The sequence below is a fragment of the Podarcis muralis genome, chromosome 3, assembly GCF_964188315.1.
Source record: "Podarcis muralis chromosome 3, rPodMur119.hap1.1, whole genome shotgun sequence".
NCBI classification, from domain to species: domain Eukaryota; kingdom Metazoa; phylum Chordata; class Lepidosauria; order Squamata; family Lacertidae; genus Podarcis; species Podarcis muralis.
The window spans coordinates 82,558,058-82,578,981 of NC_135657.1; the positions used below are offsets into that span (position 1 = coordinate 82,558,058).

The 20,924-nt window shown below is 39.8% G+C and overlaps 1 protein-coding gene across 5 annotated transcripts in view; it reads left to right on the forward strand.

The window, feature by feature from the left end:
* Nucleotides 1-20,924, forward strand: part of IMPG1 (interphotoreceptor matrix proteoglycan 1) — a 72,860-nt gene that overhangs the window by 1,843 nt on the left and 50,093 nt on the right. For all 5 annotated transcript variants that reach the window (XM_077926209.1, XM_077926210.1, XM_077926211.1 and 2 more), the window contains exon 2: nucleotides 12,947-13,180. In XM_077926209.1, the coding sequence (XP_077782335.1) occupies nucleotides 12,947-13,180 (234 nt within the window). The remainder of the gene's footprint in view (nucleotides 1-12,946; nucleotides 13,181-20,924) is intronic.

Sequence of the window (20,924 nt, forward strand, 5' to 3'; positions counted from 1 at the left end):
TTGAATAACTTCATACATATACCAGACGTTTCCATTGTGCAGGTAAACGTCAAACGGGATTCAGGATCAAATCTATTTTTATTGGATTGTCAAAATGAGTAGGGATAGATTAATGACAGTGTGTTCCCAATACTGTTTTGAAATAATGTCTCTAGATGAAACAATGCAGTCATTTTTCTGCTATTTTTCTTAAGCTGCCTGATAATAGGAAGTATAATCATTCACTAACATACTCAAATAGCTGTAGCAAACACTGATCAGAATCAACATTGAGAATATTTGTCTAGAGAAAAATATAATTTAGCTAAGTAGTAGTACCACTTACAGTTGTCTTTTGAAACCATTGTTTGTTATTCCATCTTTCATTTTCACAATCCAGTTAATGTAATCCTTTAATACTGTTTTAAAAATTGGGACACCTGGATGCTAGAGAAAAGTGAATGCTTATCTGCAGCAAGAGCTATAAGCAAAATGTGGGTAGAGATTCACTGCTCTTGCATTGAATGAACCTTTTAAAGCAATTAAAACAAACTTATTTGACAGCTTGTCAATTAACAAGGGTATGAATCTTGTAGCCTTTTTTAAAAAAGAAATTTATTATACGGAAATATATGTTTGTTCTTATATAATTCTTGAGGATTTCAACCCGTCTGAAATTAGGAGTTAGTAGATGACATTTTAGGAAGAAGAAAGTAACTATCTGAAACTTCCTGATAGAGATTATGAATTATTTCCCCAAGAAGTCGTCATTTAGAGGATAAGGCACAAGGCAACTACCTGGGTCAGGAGGGGACAGGAAAAGGATTAAATAATAAAATCTATTTTTTCTTATACTTTGAACCTGCACCAGACAGCTTAACTCAAGATTATTTCTGTGCATAGGGGCTATGACAGATCAGAAGATTTATCTTAAATAGTGCTGGTATTTGTCAGTTTGTGTTACAGTCTTCCCAATGTGATTTTTCCCCCTCCCCATTTTTCCTTTTTGGAAGTATGGGATGAAAATGCATGCACATATTTTGATACCCCTACCCTACCCACTTGATACTAGAGTCTTGTGGCATCTCAAAGACTAACAAATTTATCATGTCCACAAAGCAGTCCACAAAGGCTTGTATCATAACGAATTTGTTAGATGGCAATCCTAATTCCACATACCAGGGAGTAAGCCTTGTTGAATTCAATAGGACTTATTTCTGAGTCGAAATGGTTAGGACCACACTGTTAGGCTTTGTTGTTTTGGTTGCAGCAGGATAACATGGCTAGCCTCTAGAGATTTGAGCAGATATATGTTTTATTTAAATGTACTGCCAGGAAGTTGTCGTTATGCCTGGACAGTGATTAACGCTATGAGAGTTGCATTAGAAAACTTCAATTATTTGTTCAGATGAAAGGACCGCTTTGATACTGGGCTCATCAGTTTCTTGCTTGAGTAAAGACAGAGACAGCAATTATGCAGCTGCCCCAGAGCCAATTGTGATGTAGGTTCTCCTCATCCAACTATCTTTTAGAAACTTTCCACAACAGTAATGTCATCTTCCAGGAAGGTCTGTCATGTTAGATTCTACATTGGGATGTGGACAGTCATGGCATAGCAGCTTACTGTGATGGTGTGTATACGGGCCTACTCTTGACATAGCAATCTAAGCCACATCCTAGAATTCAGTTTCTAATCTTGGCTCTACCTCTGTTTTTCAGCAACTATTAGCTTTGATAATGGGTCTCAGACACGAAACACCATTTCAGAATGAATCTGATACCCAAATGATACCCTATTCAGGGAAGTTTTTAATATTTCACGCTGTACTGTTTTTAACACTAGATTGGGAGCCGCCCAGAGTGGCTGGGGAAACTCAGCCAGATGGGCGGGGTATAAATAATAAATAATAATTAGTATTATTAAATTGAAAGGCAGATGCAAGACATTCTGTCATACATGGACAAAGTGCTATGAAAGCATTAATTTGACTTATATACTGACTTCCTACTTATATTTAACTAACTTTGTTTTCCTTACAACAAAATTCCCCCATGACACAATTGAAATAGTATATCTTAATGGTTTGAAGTTGCAACTTCAAGAACCTTCCAAATATCAATGCACTGGTATAAAAAATAAACTAAAATAATAATTGTAAGTCTTCTTGTTAGAGAATTAGAGGGAAATACACCCAATGTTAGGAGGAGATTTCCAGATGATTTGACCCACATCAGGAATATAGGAAGCTGCTGTTTACCAAGCCCAAATCCATTGCTCCATCTAGCTTAGTTTTGTCCTTACAGTGATTTGCCGCAGTTCCCCAGAGCTTCAAGCAGTGCTCTTTCTCAACCTGCAGATGCAGAGATTGAACCTGGGTCTTTCTGCCTGCTAGCCACGTGCTGTGCCACTGACCTATGGTACTTCCTCATCCTTTCTTAGCACAGTAAAGCTATTTGGAATTTCCTCTTCGGGCTCCATGAATATTAGGCATAATTCCAATGGTTGCTCAGACATGTTCTTAAGCTGGCAACACACACACATCCCTCCTAAGCAGAATTCTAGTCATTTTTATTCCACACCCTGAACTACAAATACAAGATGCATGATCATTCTTGTCACAATATTATTGACTCCTTTTGTTGTACATGAAAATTATGTCATGGTGAAATGTTGCTGAAAGCATTAAAACAACAACCCTATATTGCATTTAATTGGGTCATCCACATGTGAATGTACTATCTCTTGATGATGTTCCATCCCTTGATGGCTTTTCACACACTGTGTTGCCTTTGTGGAAACAGTGCAATATTGTTATATGGCATCAAAGCATAATTCACACATCCATGTTATCATCACATGATTCAGGAGTTACTCGGTGAGTCATATGAATGTGTGGACATGTTCTTTGTCTAAATTACTTACACGTTGAGATCAAGTACCTCTACATTGTGTCCTTTCCTTTTCAGAAAAGAATACGAGGATCATGTGGTTCATGGAAGCCTAATGTGAGTTTTAGGTCAGAGAATAAATATTCACCAGTTTATTCAGACAGGCGCACAAAAGCTTTCTATGTGCTTTGAGAAATCATTCTAATTACTTCTGGCTTTCCACTTCCCCTCCTGACGGCCTCAGCAGTGACTAGCAACTGTTAAAGATCTCTGTTTATATAACTGACCTCAAGAAGAAGGTTAAAAATATCTGTACCAAGAGGCCCTCATCACAATTTTTCTTTTGTTTAGGCAAGGCTACAAGCTTTTGAGTGCTCAACACCATTCCACAAGTTAAATTTTCTGTTCACAGTGGAAATGCTATAGGCAGTTGTATTGGCTGTATGCAACCTGTTCTCTAACACAAGACCTGGGAGTGACCTTTTTGTATTATTGAAGTATGACTTATAAATTTGACATAGGGATAAACTAGTCATTATGATAGATATGCTTGTCATATTTATTGTATACCATCCATCTGGGTCCAAACTATTATGTTTTAAGATCAGGAGGGGGAAGCCTTTTGCCTACTTCTGAATGAAGATATATACAATGAAGTGTTTGAATTGACTGTGTTGGTCAGTTAGATTAGATAGAGGCATTGCATGCTTGACTCTTGATAGCATGGTGACTAGTGTCTTATTCCTCTGAGACAAGTCGACTTGATAATAACAGGGAAAATGGGGGTTTGGGAGAACTCTGGAGTGTGAGAACAAGGCAACTAATGCTAATAACAGACCTTTGTACAATAATGATCCAAATCAATAGGTCCAAATTAATACTGAGTAGTACTGTACTCTTGGCAGGAAGCTCATTCTATTGTAGTCTGTGGTCTGGTGTTTTCTTTTTAATTTCATAATTTTGCTGTCACTTCAAACCGGTCAGAAGAGCATTGCAATCTGTATGCTGTTCAGTTGCCTGTGTGTTCATATGGACGCATTTGCATTTGTGTGCACTGGAGACAAGCTCCATCTACTCTCCCAGGATAGTTATGTGCCCATATTTACAATCCTAGCCCAAGCCTGGTTTAAAGACAAAGAACCATAAAGAGAGGCATTGAAGTTGCTCATCAACAGATTGATGAGTTTACAGATCACCTAATCGCAGTCTTCCCAATATGGTGACATGTACTGAGTTTCTATTTAGAACAATCATTTACAGGAATCATTTCTAAACTAATTTGTATCTATCCTTTTCAGTTAACACATGCAAATTTAATGTCTTTACCTCCTCTTTTTTGGTGATGTGCAAGTGGTCAGCCTACAATCCCTATTCTGGGTCACTTCTATAGACTCTGTGGCAGGGGTGAGTGAATTGATCGATTGGGGTTTATTTGTTTCTCTTTTTTCCCATTTTAAGTTTAGTTGTCCACATTTCCACATCCATTTGCAAATTCTTTTTTAATTCCTCATGGAAATTCATCAGCGTTTTAGTGTGAATTTCTCCCAATACACGCAGTTCTGTATGGAATTTTGTCTAACATTTTTATGCAAAGCAATAATACAGTTTTATGGTATCTTCATTAAGGTATGCAATCTTTTTGTGCAATCTTTGCCATAGAGTATGCATTTTTCTAAGCATTACTTGCTTGCAAAATACAGAGAAGTGTAGATTTCTAAGGCTGTTTATCTTTCAGTTCCTGTACTGCACATTAGGTAGGTTCACCTTTAAATGCAAACTCAGTTGAATATCCCTCCCATCTCTACACTGAGGAAGGAGCTGGTCACTGAAGAATGGTAACCCTAGGAACTCAAGTGAGCAATTTGTTAAGAAGGCATTTTGAAAAGGCACAGAAGGGGACCAAAAAGGCCCGGGGGGGGGGGGGGCTAGTACCAAAATGAAAACTGTTGTTGGTAGACAGGAATATTTGGGCATAAGGTACCTCAGTATATATACTTGCACGGGAGAATAATTAGTGTATTTAATGTCCCTTCAATTGCTGTTTTTTCTGAATTTTGAATAATTTATTATTAACAATAACTTATTATTTATCCCACCTCTCTTAAAAGGTCTTCCAAGTGGCTTAGTGCATGAGTCTGTGTTACGTTTTTCTTCAAAGAACCAGCCAGCTCTTTCCAACTCGGCTCCTTTCTTATTTTCCCTAGAGGACCAAATCCTACTTTGAACTAGCCTTCACACTCTTTCATAGTATAAGTTTGGAACTGCCTTATAAAGAGGCAAAATGTTAAGATCAAGGCATGTAATGGGGGTGATGGCATTTATATAGAGCCTGTATAGCTCTATACATTTGTTGTGCTTACTGCTGGTATTTTAAATAGTAAGATTCCCTAAGGGCCAGCTGCTTTAGTACATCCAGTTGAGAGCTGATGAATGGCTGCGAAACCCAACTTTTAGCAAGCTGTATCCATTCACAGGAGAAGGGAGCAGAATTAGTCCTACTCTAGCAGCTCCAAATACACAGCCAAAGCTCTACACAAGCAGGAGCTACCCTTTTAACTTGTATTATAAGAAAGGGAAAGTTCTGAATGTGAATATTCCTCCCCCTCCATTGAACTGAATGGGAAATGCTACTACTGGAAAAATTTGCTCAAGTTGTATAGTATGTGAATGATACGTCTTTCTTATTCAGCTAGCAGACTCAAGTATTATTTCTTTGTTCTGACTGTATTGCAATGTTCATATTATAATATAAGCATATTCTTGATTGGATTTGCCCATCTGCCACATTTAAATACTGATCTGTATTTAATTATTAAAGCTCCCTTTCCATCATTAGTTTTGCCTAGTAATTTAAATACAAGCAGTGCAGCAGCTGAAAATGTAATTCTTGTTCTTAGCTTGCTTAGCAGCATATATAAGAAAGCTAATAAAATTATCCACTTGATAATTTTTGGAAGGGGAAGTTGTCATCCAATACTGCTTTTGTCTCTGAATTTATGCAACTTTTCCCATTAGTAATTGGTCTACAGTGGTACCTCGGGTTAAGTACTTAATTCGTTCCGGAATTCGTTCCAGTTTCTTAACCTGAAACTGTTCTTAACCTGAAGCACCACTTTAGCTAATGGGGCCTCCTGCTGCTGCTGCGCCGCTGCCTCACAATTTCTGTTCTCATCCTGAAGCAAAGTTCTTAACCCGAGGTACTATTTCTGGGTTAGCGGAGTCTGTAACCTGAAGCGTATGTAACCTGAAGCATATGTAACCCGAGGTACCACTGTACTCTGAAGGCAGTATGCCTTGCTAATCAATCAGGCAGTCCTGCCTGCATTTTGAAAGTATCTTATGGGACAGAAATAATTTGCTTTTCATAGCTTTCCAGCATTGGGCTGACCTTCAGGATATTATTGCCCCTTCCTCCAAAAGTATTCAAATTTTAGCAGGTTTGTTTTATGCGATCACCTACAGCTGTTTGGTCCACATTCTACATTTTGTTAGTCTTCTATTTTACATAACCATATTATTTATGCTTTTTTGCTATGGGCAGCTGTGACAGTGCCCCTCAAATGAGTCCATTATTTCTCACCAATTTCCTCATGCTATAATAACTCATTCTCTGCTCTCTCTTCTTATTTTGAGTCTGCATCACTATGATCTACTTTCATTCTGTGTGTGTGTGTGTGTGTGTGTGTGTGTGTGTGTGATAGAGAGGTCAGTGGCACAGGCGAAGCAATCCTATGTAGGCCTACTTAGAAGTATGTCCTATAGAGTTCAGTGGAACTTATTCTCATGTCAGCATGCATGCAGCCTTGTACTCAGTTCTTAGTGTCTTTGCAAGGGAGGAGGGTGGCTCTTCCAGTTAGCTCTGCCTACTTGTGATTCCCTGATTCTTCTACCCCTGGTGCCACCTACCATCACCTGCCATTCTCTGTGTTCTCCAGTTTGCACCTAGTCTCAAGAAGGAGTATGCAAGCAACATGTTGAGGAGAATGAGATGTGAGAGTACTATAGAAAGGTTTGTAGTAAGTAATAACATTAATCTATAAGTCAGCTGCCAAAGATTTGGCTAGTGTTCCCCACTAACCAAATATGTGAATTTCAGAAGCCTTTGAACTGTTTGGTCCTCAAGTTTAATTTTCATACTAAAACACACACATACTTAAAAATTGGATTTTCCCACTAAATACACACACGCTTTAAAATTCAAGCTAATGGTTATTCCAGGGACAGCTTTTGGAAGGAAAACAGTACTGAGAGAAGAGTTAACCTGTCTTCTCATGCTGTGGAGAGTCTTGGTCCATACTGGTTGCGGAGGATCTGAGTGGTGGTTGTCAATGAATTTGTCATCAACCAATGAAATGATCTAATGATCTAATGTTTGACGCTATCAAGTGCTGCCATGAATAGGGCACCAACATTGAGGGCTAGCTTGTTCCAGGAGGACTGTCAAAAGAATTTGGGTGACCATAGCAAGGGGAAAGAGTTGTTAATAGAAAGAATAGTGCCTCAAAGACGTACCAGCGAGTCAACATTTGCACAGAATTACGAATAAGAAAAACATTACATAAATGTTAAGTGATAATGAAAGGTCAGCGGTGTGTGACAGATGTCTGCCTATCTACAATTGAATTATAATTGGGGAGGGGGTAGAGTATTTCCACAGCTGTCTTCACAGTACAGAAATCAGGAAATGCCTTTGCAAATAACCAGAACTAAGTAAAAGGGCAAAATTATCATGCTTAGCCAATATGCCACATGCAGATACAACACTGATAATAGCATAAAATATTTGTTATATGTGGCAAATCTGAGGCTGGAGATTAACTATCCATGCTTCTGAGGTTATTTGAAAATATATGTATTAACAAACTCATATATGTAGTGCTTCTAAAGAGCGAGAAGCTGGATGGAGCCCAAGACTGACAAGTCCTGCCATTAGCTGTGGTAGGACTAAAGTAGAACGGAATGTGGTTACTAAGCAATGCAGGATACTCAAAAGCACTTCTTAAAACTGTTACTTTACATATTCTAGAATTGGTCTAACATTAAAAATGGATTCTAGGGCTAAATCCTTTCACAAATTACTAAAGCATGCTTACACCCAGCACAATTGAACAGCTGCCTCTCTTACTGAGAGAGGGAACTAAGCTGCCCTGTCGAGTGAATGTTTTAAAGTGAGTGGGTGGGGTGGAGGATAAATGGGAAATCCTTCTCAGACTTGGATTTTAATCCAAGATGGTGGATACTTTGGGGCTTGTGATACATTCCTGTTCTTTGAGCTGCCAAAGTTTCCTTCTTGGGACAAGCTAGGTAAGCTCCATCAACACCCCTACATTCTTGCCCCACTTGTGGACTTCCAAACAGTTGGCCACTCTCAGACATGAATCTATAAGGTCCAATTCAGCAAGCAAATTCATATATCCTTGTCCTGAATTTTCACACGATGTATATATGTGCTCGGTGTGTACTGATTAGCTATTTAATCCTGGAATACTCCTCTTTGTCACAAGCAGTTGAATGGGAGGCTGCTGGTCCCGCACTGTGTTTTACAGCAAGGCCCTTTGCTACTTTCTGGTGTTTGAATTGTATTTGTTTCGTTGAATACAGAGAGCAGCCTTATGCAGAGTTAGGCCAGCTATGCAACTTGCCACAGTTCAGAGAATGGTTAAGAGTCAAGACACACGATGAGTTCTGCTACTATGCATTGTGCCCTCCCCAGGGAGAAAGCAGAACTACACCTTTAAAAATGATTTGGTTGGCTGTGGTATCAGGTGCAAATGGGAATGGATCGTCAACACCCTACTAATAAACTTCTGTTGACTTTTAGAAAAAGAGAGAACAGGTATATCAAAGTTCACCTGTCAAGGATTTAGAATTATGTGAAGCTAGGATGAGTCAAGCTTAATCGCCTACAGAAGGAAAGGAAGGGAATTCATAGTAGTATGAGTAATTTTCATGTCACAGGACTTCTTAAAGGATATATTGTTACTGAGAGGCTATAGAACTTGGCAAGTGAGATATTTTAAAAGGTGCTCAATGTGGTGGCTTGCATTTTGTTGGTTTTGCTCTTTGGTGGAAAAAAGGTATGTAATTACTAGTAACTATATGTAAGTAAGATATGGGGGAGGGGCTGGTCAACAATGGTCTTTCCAAGTGTGGAGAGCTTGAAGACACGGGATATTGGGTTTATCTATTTATATTTTAGAAATGGATTACAGGGGAGATACAATTACCTCACAAAGGAGGTGAATGTGTTCTCGTCTTTCTGTGAATCCTTTGTCTGCCTTACTTCCCCCTGGTCTGGGAGAGGAGGGCCTTGACTGTGCCTAGTGACGAAACAAAAAGTACATGAAAGATCATGTGAGAGCAAGTATGTGCGGTGTTCAAAAAAGTGATGGGAAATGAAACCTCTGAATGCTTTCTTTTTGCCCTTTACAGCAAATATTTATGCTATCTGCAAGAACCAGCTGCAAGGGGTCTTTGTTTAGGCCAAAGTTTCCCAAACATAGGTCTCCAGCTGTTTTTGATCAGCTCCTATCATCCCTAGCTAGCAGGACCGGTAGTCAGGAATGATGGGAAATGTAGTCCCAAAACAGCTGGAGACCCAAGTTTGGGAAACCCCAGTTTAGGCATTTTTAAGAGGAACCAACCCCAAAGACACTTGCGTTTGCATCATTTAAAGGTGCCAGAATGTAAGCACCACTTAGGAAGGTAAAGCTCCCAATTATTCATTGCAGTTGTGGCTTTATCTGCCCTACACCTAACATCATGTGGGCATGACTAGCTAAAAACAGCTTTCTGAGCAAAAGTAGAACATAATTTAGCCTGCAGGCCAGAAATCCCTCACTCCTGCAGTGGAGTGTTTGATGGGGACTAGGGAGGCCTGAGTTCAAATTTCTCAATGTGTTAATGAAAAACAGATCTTGAATGAAAAATAATAGATTTGTTTACTGGGCCCAGGAAAAAACAACAACCCAGCATGTGAACTACATCGTGTTGCCACTTTAATGAGGCAAGCTGAGACAGTTGTGTCGGGCACCAAGCACCATTCCTCCCACTTGCTTGCTTCACTGCCTGTACCAGCCATACTCTACCCATCTCTGTCCACCCACCTTGTGAGGCTTTCTGCCTCCCTGTCTCATTCTGAAGAAGGGCCAGAGGTTTTACCATGATTGAGGAAGGGAGGAGAGGAAGACAAAGAGAGAGAGAGTCTGCCGGTACTGATGGCAAATTAGCAATACAGTGGTACCTCTGGTTACGAACTTAATTCGTTCCAGAGGTCCATTCTTAACCTGAAACGGTTCTTAACCTGAGGTACCACTTTAGCTAATAGGGCCTCCCGCTGCGCAATTTTTGTTCTCATCCTGAGGTAAAATTCTTAACCCAATGTACTACTTCCCAGTTAGCGGAGTCTGTAACCCAAAGTGTTTGTAACCCAAGGTGTTTGTAATCCGAGGTACCACTGTATAAGAAACCAGCACTGCGGTGAGGTAATTTTAGATCCTGGACTTAATGGTTGTGTCCATGTGCAGTACACCAGTTGTAAAGCACATGTTTAAGACTACTCTTCTGCCACCCCGCACTTGACCCAGCCTATGATTGCAACGGCCTCTACATTCCTGATAGATTAGAACCAAAACACCAACCAAAAATAGCATGGCAACTCTGTTAAAAAAAGAAATACTCTGAAAATGAACAATTTCTGTACTTCACACTCGCTTAAACCATAATGTCATCTCCACAACAGGAGTAAAATGGAGTTTTCTGTGTCTCAGGAAAAGAAGTAGGAGAAAAGTGCAATCCGTTATGCCAGCCCTGCATGTTGCTGTGCCCATTCTTCATGCTGGATCACAGAATGAACAAATAACAACTAACTAAATAAAAATAAGAACTTTTGTGAATCAGTTTAGGCCAGTGCTGGCTGGGGCTGATGGGTTCAGTATATCTGTGGGACTTCAGGTTGGGAAAGACTAATTAGAAGTTTACAGCATAATCAAGGTTTTATTCTCCCCGCCCCATCCTTAGAATTGTAGAGTTGAAAGGGTCATCTTGTCCAACCCCCTGCGATGCAGGAATCCTTTTGCCCAATATGGAACTCAAACCCAAGACTCTGAGATTAAGAGTCTCAGGCCAACTGAGATATCAAGAAGTTGTTCCATACATGCTTCACATTTGTGCCTTATGACTGAAAGGTTTTGTATAGTGCTGCTTTTCCACTTTGGCAGTGCCTTAGTTCATGCAAGGTTGGTTGTTGTTGTTGTTGTTGTTGTTGTTGTTGTTGTTGTTGTTGTTGTTGTTGTTGTTTACAAGTCCCTGTCAAAGCCTTCCCACTTATTGAATATCTAGTCTGGCTCTCCTTAGGTGTGCTGTTTCAGCAAACTGTTTTATTTGTGTTTGATGCTCATTTTGCCTGGTCACAGGTTAGTGAAAAACAATTGATTGTTGATAGAAATGGAGCTGAGAAGTATGGCAGAACCACATTGCTGTCTTCTCTTTCCTTGTTGTCAGTAATATATTAGAAGGTGTGTGTGTGTGTGTGTGTGTGTGTGTGTGTGTGTGTGTGTGTCCTGCCCTTGCAACCAACACTAAGATTTGTGCAAAAGAATAGTTCTGGACCAGACTCATATTATCCAGGTGTTTTACTCTCTGTGTGGAAGAGCACTTGTCTAAATGGTCTTAAAACATACTGGAATAACTGTTCCCAGCTTGTGTGTTTTGAAAAAGACATCCATTGGAATGTTAATTAAGAAATTATGCAACAGTCCAATGCACAAAGGAAGCTACTTTTTCTCTGACATATTACCGGAAGTGTCACTCCCCCCCCCCCCAATTTTTTTCCTGTCAGTTCAGATTCAATTCATTCAATTCCAAATCATCACAATGAAGCATATATTCTCTCTTATTTTCTTTTCATCTATCTAACAACCACTGACATAATAATGAATGTTTACGGCTTTGCTTGAAGCTATATTCTTCATTTCAGAGAGTAAGAGAAAACTATAGACGTAGATCATTCCTGCTACGTGGAAACTTGTCATGCTCCACTAAATATTTAGCTCTTAGTTTTCCTAATATTCTTATTTTCTTGTAAGCTTGATTCTCTTGAAAGACATTTGATGCCTTTTCTCTGTCCCTTACTGAATTTGAACTATTTCCAAATGCAATTACCATCTACAGTCAATTCATCGGTATCTAAGTTAGCTACACACATATTGTTGGCCTCCTAGACAAATATTTTCTGCCTCAGAAAGTTTTCCAATTATCTACACATTTTACCATTTCCTTTTCATGGAAGGTCTTTAAACAAATATTGGGATGCTATTTACCTTTCCTTCTTTTAGGTTGCTTGTGCAATTAAAAGACAGAACTGCAAAAATGCTTCCAAAGCATCTTGAAAAGTTCATTTAAAATCAACATTATAATTTTTTTTTAAGCATCAGTGAATAAAATTGAAAATATAATTACTTCACTGACTGCTCCTTCATTATCTCCATGAAACTGATAATGCAGCTTTTTTTTTTGAGCCATTGAAATTCAAAGCTCATAATTTCCTTACTGTTAATTCACACGCACCTTGAATTAGTATGTCATGTATAAAGTTGTGTTAGGCATAATATCTAGACTAGCAAATTCGCTGTACAAAGTTCTGCATTCATTTATTCAAGATTACTTTCCTGCATAATTTCCCACAAAAAGGTTAATGTCAACTTTCCCAGTGCTTTGGTATCTTTCATGAGCCAGAAGCAGATGTATCCTGGTGGGGCTGGGAGTGCCTGGAGTGCATGTGACTCGAAACAGCCAAGCATAAGCTGCTGAATGATGCAACAGGCAAACCCACTTTGACTTGAAAGAGAAGATAAATGTAGCACAGTGGACGGTAATGCATACATTAGACAGCAGATCTACACCCAGTTCCTTGTAACAGAGGCAAGTTATAACGAAACATTTGTCATGTTGCTGGTATTTTGAGGTAATAGTTTGTTTCCTTATTCTTCAGTAAATGGGGGTTGACTACTCACAACCATCTGTGTACTGTATATCATTTTATTGATGTATTTTTTTCTCTTTGACTTTCCTTTAACAGAAACCCCTAATAAAATGAATCGCGGTGAAGCAAAACATCTTGCAGATGCTTCAGGGTCTGAAAAGTCAGAAAGAACAACAAAGAGGTCTAAAGTATCCACCATCCGAAGGATATTTGATATGGCGAAACATCGAACAAAGAGGTCTTCTTTTTTCCCAACTGGAGTGAAGGTTTGCCCTCAAGAGTCAGTGAAGCAAATTTTAGCAAGCCACCAAGCTTATTATAGGCTAAGAGGTGAGCATGCCACAATTTGATCTGCTTTCGATATACCACGCAATTATTTTTGTAACAAGTACCCATAACCTATTGGCTCATAACCTATTGGCCACATGTTTGCTTTTTCTTGAAAGAAAAGACTTTGAAAGCAACTCTGTAGGCAGTGTTATATCTTTCCTGATATAAGTGGTGCAACACTGCCAGTATATTAAAAATGACCGTGTGAGGTCCCAGTGTTATACTTCAAGGTTTGCTGTGGAGAAGCTGGTGTCAAAATTCTCCTCAGCCGTGAAGATCCGTGGATGACCTAAGGCAAGTCAATGAAAGTCAGCCTAGGCCAGCTCACAAGGTTGTCTGATGCTAAAATGAGATAATTTTTAATGTATTTTATGCTGCTCTAATCTCCTTGGAGAGAGAGTGAGGTACAAATGTGACAAACAGTCTATAAGCAACAATTTATACTGAATCAGACAAACAGTCAGCCTGGTCTTGTACTGTCAATTCTGCCTGCGTTTCATCTCTTCATAAGTAACCATGTAAACCTGGGGTAAACAAAATGGTGTCCTCAATATGAGCTTGACTACAACTCCCAGAGGATTTCACAGAGGCAGCTAGTTGACTGCTGTGGGACATGGGACTTGATGAGCCCTTAGTCTTCTGATCCAGCAGGGTTCTTCTTGTTTGTTGTCTTCTTAAATTGCAGCTTAATTCTAGAGATGTTGTGTTGAATCAACGGCATTCCAGAGGCAGCTTGCCCTCCACACACACTGAATCCTAGTACAGCCCAATGTGAGCTGTGTCACATGAATTTCTGGATGATGTGTTTTCATTCTAGTAAAAGTAGCACAAGGTAGAAGTAGGATTCTTTCATGCCCTCCTGCATCACTTAGAACTATATTTAACCTAAGGACATCTGGAGATTTGTGCTGCACCAGACCAAAAGAAGGGTGTTGGAGGAAGGTTTTCCAAGACACACAGGCTTTTGAGGGGCTGTTTATAATGATGTAGCTGCTTTGAATTAAAAGGATCCAGATAGCGTACACCTGCAGTCCAAGACAAATTTAATAGTTTAGTGAAGCTGTTTGAGTTTGTCTGCTAAATATGATAAATGTTGTCCCTCTTCTGGAGCATCAGCAAATGCAGAAAAATTGTCATGTAGTTCCACATATTTCTGCATCTCTCATATTTATGTTTTGTGAGTTAAGATGTTCTGCAAGAATGTTTGTAGAACGTATATAATACATTATCTTGAATAATTCATCAGCAGCGGTGCCATAGGTTTTGTCACACATGAGTTTTGCAAATGGGTTAAAAATGATTCATGCATATCAGGAACTTGTGGTGTTTACAGAAAAACTGCAAGCAGATAAATTTTCTGCCATTTATAGAATGGAATAAATCCAACCTAGAACTGTAAAAGTGGGTGACTTCCTATTTGCCCAGAATGGCACCTATTTTCTTCCAGACCTAAATACCGCAAGAGGCAACACTCTTACTACTGTAGAATCACAGGGATAGGAAAAGTATGGTTAACCATTCCCTTTCCAGCAAGAGCCTCTCCCTGCATAGTAATTATGCTTAGGAAGAAAACAAAGCCCTCTCACTGGTGCCAAAAGGAACATTTTTTTTTCCAGCCTAATTATAGTCCTGGGAGGTAAGAGGGATTCCTGTTTGTATTGCTGTGTGTGCTCCTCTTTTTATGCTACGATCCCAACAAAAATCCCGACAAGATGTGGTGTGGGGCAAGGAGAAGGCATGGCTGGGTGTGACCTGCAGGTTGGTGTTCTCTGACTACAGGATTCCATGCATGCTCTGAATGTTAGTTGGTATCATTAAACAAAAAGTGATTGAGCAGGAGACGTAGTTCATCTGCCAAGGAAGAGTTAAAGCATCAAAGACTGGGAATGTTTAGCATGGTGTGCTGGCATATTTTGGGTATAGCTACTTCAATAGCCTCTGAGGTACTCCTTAGGTAGTGGTTTTACTCAGTGGTGTTTCCCTGTTTGTTGAACAGCCTCCTCAGTGTGATGTTTCTGTCTCCTTTGCTCTTAACATTCGGGAAGTTGAAATAAATTAAAAAATTAAAAAATTGTCTTGTACCACCTTAGAGACCAACTAAGTTTGTTCTGGGTTTAAGCTTTCGTGTGCATGCACACTTACACAAAAACTTATACCCAGAACAAACTTAGTTGGTCTCTAAGGTGATACAGGACAATTTTTTAATTTTTTTCAATTACGTCAGACCAATATGGCTACCTACCTGAATTCGGGAAGTTGTTTTTTATATTGTTGTATTACCCTTACAAAAAAAAGCAGCTACCTAGAATGCAGCTACCCTAAGCAGCTACCTAGAATGAACTAATGAGGATGGAAAAGAAAGTTAACCCTTTTATTTCAGCAATTATTGAATTCACCAAGTCACAATGTTTGCTTCCTTGAAGTGAGTGTTTTGAGCTTCCTTAGCAATTTCCCACTCAAATCTATGTTGAATTTAGTAGCACCATGGCAACTTTTAGCAATCAATTCAACAACACTTAAATCTTGCATTGCACCAGGTCCTATGCACCATTCAAGTTTCTGTCCATGGATGCCTCTCGTCTGGTTGGTTCCATGGCCAACTGTTTTAGGTTAGTCATTAAGGACACCTAGAAATGTTACCTCTTTTTCATCACTGGAACATGGTAATCAAAGTCACTCATCATTACAATATTTCTTCCTACGGCTTCCTCCTTTATTTCACTCTATATCTCAAAATCACTCTGGATGTTTTCAGCAGGGGATGATGGTACCTTCCTAGTACTAAATTACTCTTAGGGCCTTGTATTGCCACCTAAGTGATTCTGTGGAGAAGTCCTTTTTGGATTTCTAGTTCGTTCGACACTAAAGTAAAGAATGTTGTGGCTCCTAATATGTCCTTTTGGTTTGTATTTGTATCCAGAGATAGCCATGTCCCACTGGCTTTCTCTCCACTTCACCATGTTTCTGTTTTGCCCATTATATTGATGCTCTCCTTTAAAATCAAGCACTTCATTGGCTTGCCCATCTTGGCACAGAAGTCTCTAGCATATAAACACACATACATGGTGCCTCTCTCCAAATTTCTCTGGCATGTGTGTTTTCCTCTATGGCGCTTTGGCCTTTGTGAATGCCTGTCGTGCCCCTCTGCACTTTCATTGCCTAGTTACTCTAATCAAAAACATTTTCACCCTCATCCCTTAGGGATGATTCATCTGTAACGGCATGGCCCTCCCTTCCATTTGGCTTTTTCCTAGGGATCAGTTTGCTCTGCCACCTTTTAAATTTAAGTGCAAGCAGTCTGGTTGCACTCTGGTTCATGTGGAGCCTTTCTAGAGGTCTGGCTTGGCCCAAAATATTCTCTGGGGCCTAATAAATCTAAAACATCCATCTCATGCACACATTGAGACTCATCAGCTGTAGATGGCCTCACATCTGGAAGAGGTTGCATTTTAGAGAAATTACCTTGAAAGATTCTGCTTTCTACCTAGCAACCTAAACTTTGCTGCCAAGATCACACAACTACTTTCCCCCATGTCATTGATACGAACATGCACCATGATCACGATCTCCTCCTGAACTGTACAGGCTATCTAGATGACTTATGAGTTGTGATCTGCAATTTTGCACCAGGCAGGCAAGTCACCATGCGGTCTTGCACACTCATCACAAACCCAGCTATGTTCTGATTTAATCACCCACTGCCAGGAGCCCCTGACCCACTGAAGGAAGTACTATCAACGCAAAGGTTATTTATTCAGCCTCCAAGGAATGAGCCCATTCAAAGAGATCAGTTCAAAAGAAGGAATATAGTGACATCTATCATATCACTTTAAACAGAAAGCAGTGGGGAGGGGGACATAGCTCTTATTTTGTGTGCACACTTTTGTAGTATTTCTTACCTGTTCCGTTATTTATAATTTACTGTAGTGTTAAGGCTTCTGGTGGTAAAGGCTTCTTTGGTTAGGCAGATGGCTGGTTAATATCTCAGTTGGATTAGTTGATGGCTCATCGATGGGTTATTTATTCACAGTATTTACCACTTTTCAGGCAGACCTCACAAAGCAGTTTACGTACGATTACTACAACAGTAAGCATTGCTTTTTAAGAAACAGTTGCAACAGAATGGATAAGGCAACTTGTCTGTTTGGAAGAAGCTGTTGCTGCTGCTGCTCCCCTCCCCTCTGGGCAAGATGGTCCTTCAGAGGCCCCCTGTGGTGGCAGTTGGGGGGGGAGGGAGGGAGGGAGAAGAGGCCACAGAGGGATATCAGTGGTGACAGTTCCTCAAGTTTCTTTCTTCTCCCCTCCCCTCAGGAGAATACTTTATTTATGAATTGCTTCCCATGATACCTTCCAAAGTGATTCACAATATGATCAGAGTTATGTATCTTAAAACAGTTAAAGCAATTGCATATATAAAAAGCAATCGTATACAGGCACACATACAACAACAGCAGATACATTGAATCAAATCCAGCATACCAACTTTTGCTACCAATTTAGATACCCAAATACTAATAATGATAATAAAGTTGCATTGATTATTTAGTATGTAAACTAGTCTGTCTCCTAGTATTCAGCGATGGTAGTCTACTGTAAATTTTTGGGTTTATTTGCCTAAATTATGTATTATACTACTTTTCCTAACTATTCAATAGTAAGATACAGATTGCAGCTGCATGAGCTTATTTTTGTCATCAGTCCCATACCTGAGTTGAGCATTAAATTATGATGCCAACCTGGGCCTTCACCATGCAGGGTGGCAACACCTATGAGCACTTCATGTTGATTATATGAGATGCACAATAATGCTTCTATGTGTGGTGATTCACCACCATATGATTAAAGAACAGCAGTTGTTCTTCCCAATTATGAAGTGTGAGGATATCTCTCTTTATGAGGTTTGTGATAAAAGCTTACAGAATCTTTCTTTCGTTCTTTCTTTCTTTCTTGCATTCATTCTTCCTTGCATTTTCTCTCTCTATGCAATCCTTGCCTATATATTTCTACAAATGGATTTTCAAAAAAATTAGCAAAATTAAATTGCATAGCAATTCTTGATTTTAGACTGCAGTTCTCTTCATGCGTATGGGACTGAGCTTTCTTTTTCAGGACTGTCTTTAAGGTATGGAGGCTTTTATGTCATGAGTTTCATTGCATCTAGAAACTATGCATTTCATATCCAGGTGAATATGGAAAGAATTCCCACAGGCACCTGTTATATTAGAGTTCAAAAAGTAAAATTCCTGACAAAGTTGTTGAGTCCCAAAAATAGTGATTTTAGGCTTTTGGAGCTGTTTCTGCTGCTTTTTCCATCGTGTTGCCATACATCTGGGTATTTCCTGGCCAGCCCCAGAGGCACCATGCACCTCGGAAGCTTGTAGCCTGGGCTGCTGCAACAAACAGCTGTGCAAGCTTTTGGTATGCAGAGATGTGAGAGGGCATCAGAGAAGGGAGAGAAGGAAAAAGGGACAGAGGCCAGTGTTGCCCGCGGCAACCCTGACCATCATTCAAGGCACCCTAGGGTGCCATTGCACACTGGTTGAAAAACACTGTTCTGGGGAAAGGCTCTGGCTGCCAGTTTCCTCCTCTTCCTTAGTTTCCATGTTGCTTTTGTAGAGCTCAGCAGGAAGGATGGAGGCATTAGAAGTAGAATTAGTTGGCCATGCTAGTCATTGGCTCTAGCGCCACCTGCTGTTGGCTTCCTGCTTTCTGTCCCACCAGTTCCAATGTATACCAGCCGCTACTGCCAACTTCCTTTGCATCTATACCCTCCATCCATTGTTTGAGGGCAGATATTGTGCTAAAAGCATTGGATCAAGGCCGCCATTGATATATCTCCCTCCCCATCAAAAAGGGGGGGGGGAGAACCAATTGAAATTTGTTTTTGGCTTGTTTTTTCCTCTCAAAAACTCCCCTCAGACAAGATACGTTTCGTCTGTGTAGTGCCCAGCTCCCTTTTAAAGCTATTCAAGCTGGTTTGTACGATATGGCAAAAAAACAAAACCTTGTTGCTTTTCTTTGTTAGGAATTAATTAATGGGCTTGTGTAGTCTGACATGCACACATTCATTTATGAACAGCAGGTTGTTAAATATTTGTGTGCACGTTAGTCCTCCTTTTTGGAGCTTGTTGTATTAATTGCACGAGGCTGCTGACAGAGGCTGAGCAGAGGGGACTCTTGGAACTCTTCCTTGCAGCCATGAGATTTTACCCTACTGTGTGTTTGTTCTGAAGCGTCATCCCAGCCTTATTAGTTTTGTGCCTTTGCACATGCTTGCTTTTATTTCCCCAAATGATACAGAAGCCAGCAGTTGTTCCACAGCTGCGATGGCTGTTATTTTCCACCAGTAGCTACAGTTTTGGCATGCGGTTCGGTTAGTTATTCAGCATCGAGAGGGAGCACTTTAACTTTTAACAAATTAGAGCCAATGTACAAAAGAGGAGAGTTGTTTCCATGGGGACTATACATCAAAGCAGGTTTTCTTTTCTTTTTCCTGGAGGGTCATTTGAAACGACAACAAATGAAGCGGGAATATAGATGCATAGGACCACATAATTATACTTCGGACAGTATAACATTTATGAGTCAATAGATTCGGGGGGGAATAAAATGTACACTAGAATTGGCATTATCTATGGCTAGATTATTTCCATCTGTGCCTAGGCAATTCTTTCTGTGGAACAATAGGAGAATTTTTCCCTTTTACCACAGGATGCTGATCCAGCTTCAGTAGCTTGGTTACTGTTCAAATGTAATGAATGAGAGGGCATGCCCAGAGAAAAACACTTTTTTTTTCAAAAATACACCATTTCAAGAGCATTTTTGTATCATATTGGTAGCCCTACACTGTAAAAGGCTGCAGTAGGAGCCATGAGGATCAGCTGATAAATAACTATGCTTTCAATAAAGTGTGGGTTTTAAAACCCTTTGAAAACCATTTCAGGAATTATCTGGGCATGAATGTGAGGAAAATACTTTACTTCCAATAGGAACCGGCCATAGTCACCTTTCTTTATTGCAGCAGCACTAGGAACTAGTTCTGGTGACTAGCTTTAGATTTTATAAGGTACAGGTATAAAGCACTGTGAAATCCTGTGTTGGGGAATAGTTTTGCAAGGTCTAGAACAGGATATAAAAACTGGATGGGTGTATGTACTCAAATAATGGTTCTGTAGTATTGCCACCAAATATCTAAAAAGCTATTACTTGCCCAATAGCTCGAATCTCTTGTTTATATGATTTGTTGTCACCAATTCGCCCCACCTCAATCAGTGCAGCTTTTTGCAAACAGCAGTTTCATCTATCCAAATCTGTGATTATTCAGATGCCAATACATGCGCAACTTGCACTTGCCCTTCAAAGCACTTTCTTTCCCTCAAAGAGTTCTGGGCACCATAGTTTACCCCTCACAGAGTTAGTTTCCAGCAACCCTTAACAAACTACAGTGCCCCGAATTCAAAGGTAGTTAATGTGCTTCAAATGTGCACTAAATATGTCTAGTGTGTACAGAGCCTTGGAGTAGTAGGGGTATAAAACATGTCTCACAGGGAGTTAGAGTTGACATATTTTATTGCAGCAGAAGCCTGTTTGATTGAGGTAGAAAATCAAGAGGAAAGGCATTTCTCATTATTGTACTTGCCAGGGTATTTCCACCTGTCAATGTAACTTTTAAAAGCCACTCTTTGGAGCCTGCTATTTTATTTACTACCATCATACTTAGTGCAATTTTCCTGCCATAGGCCTG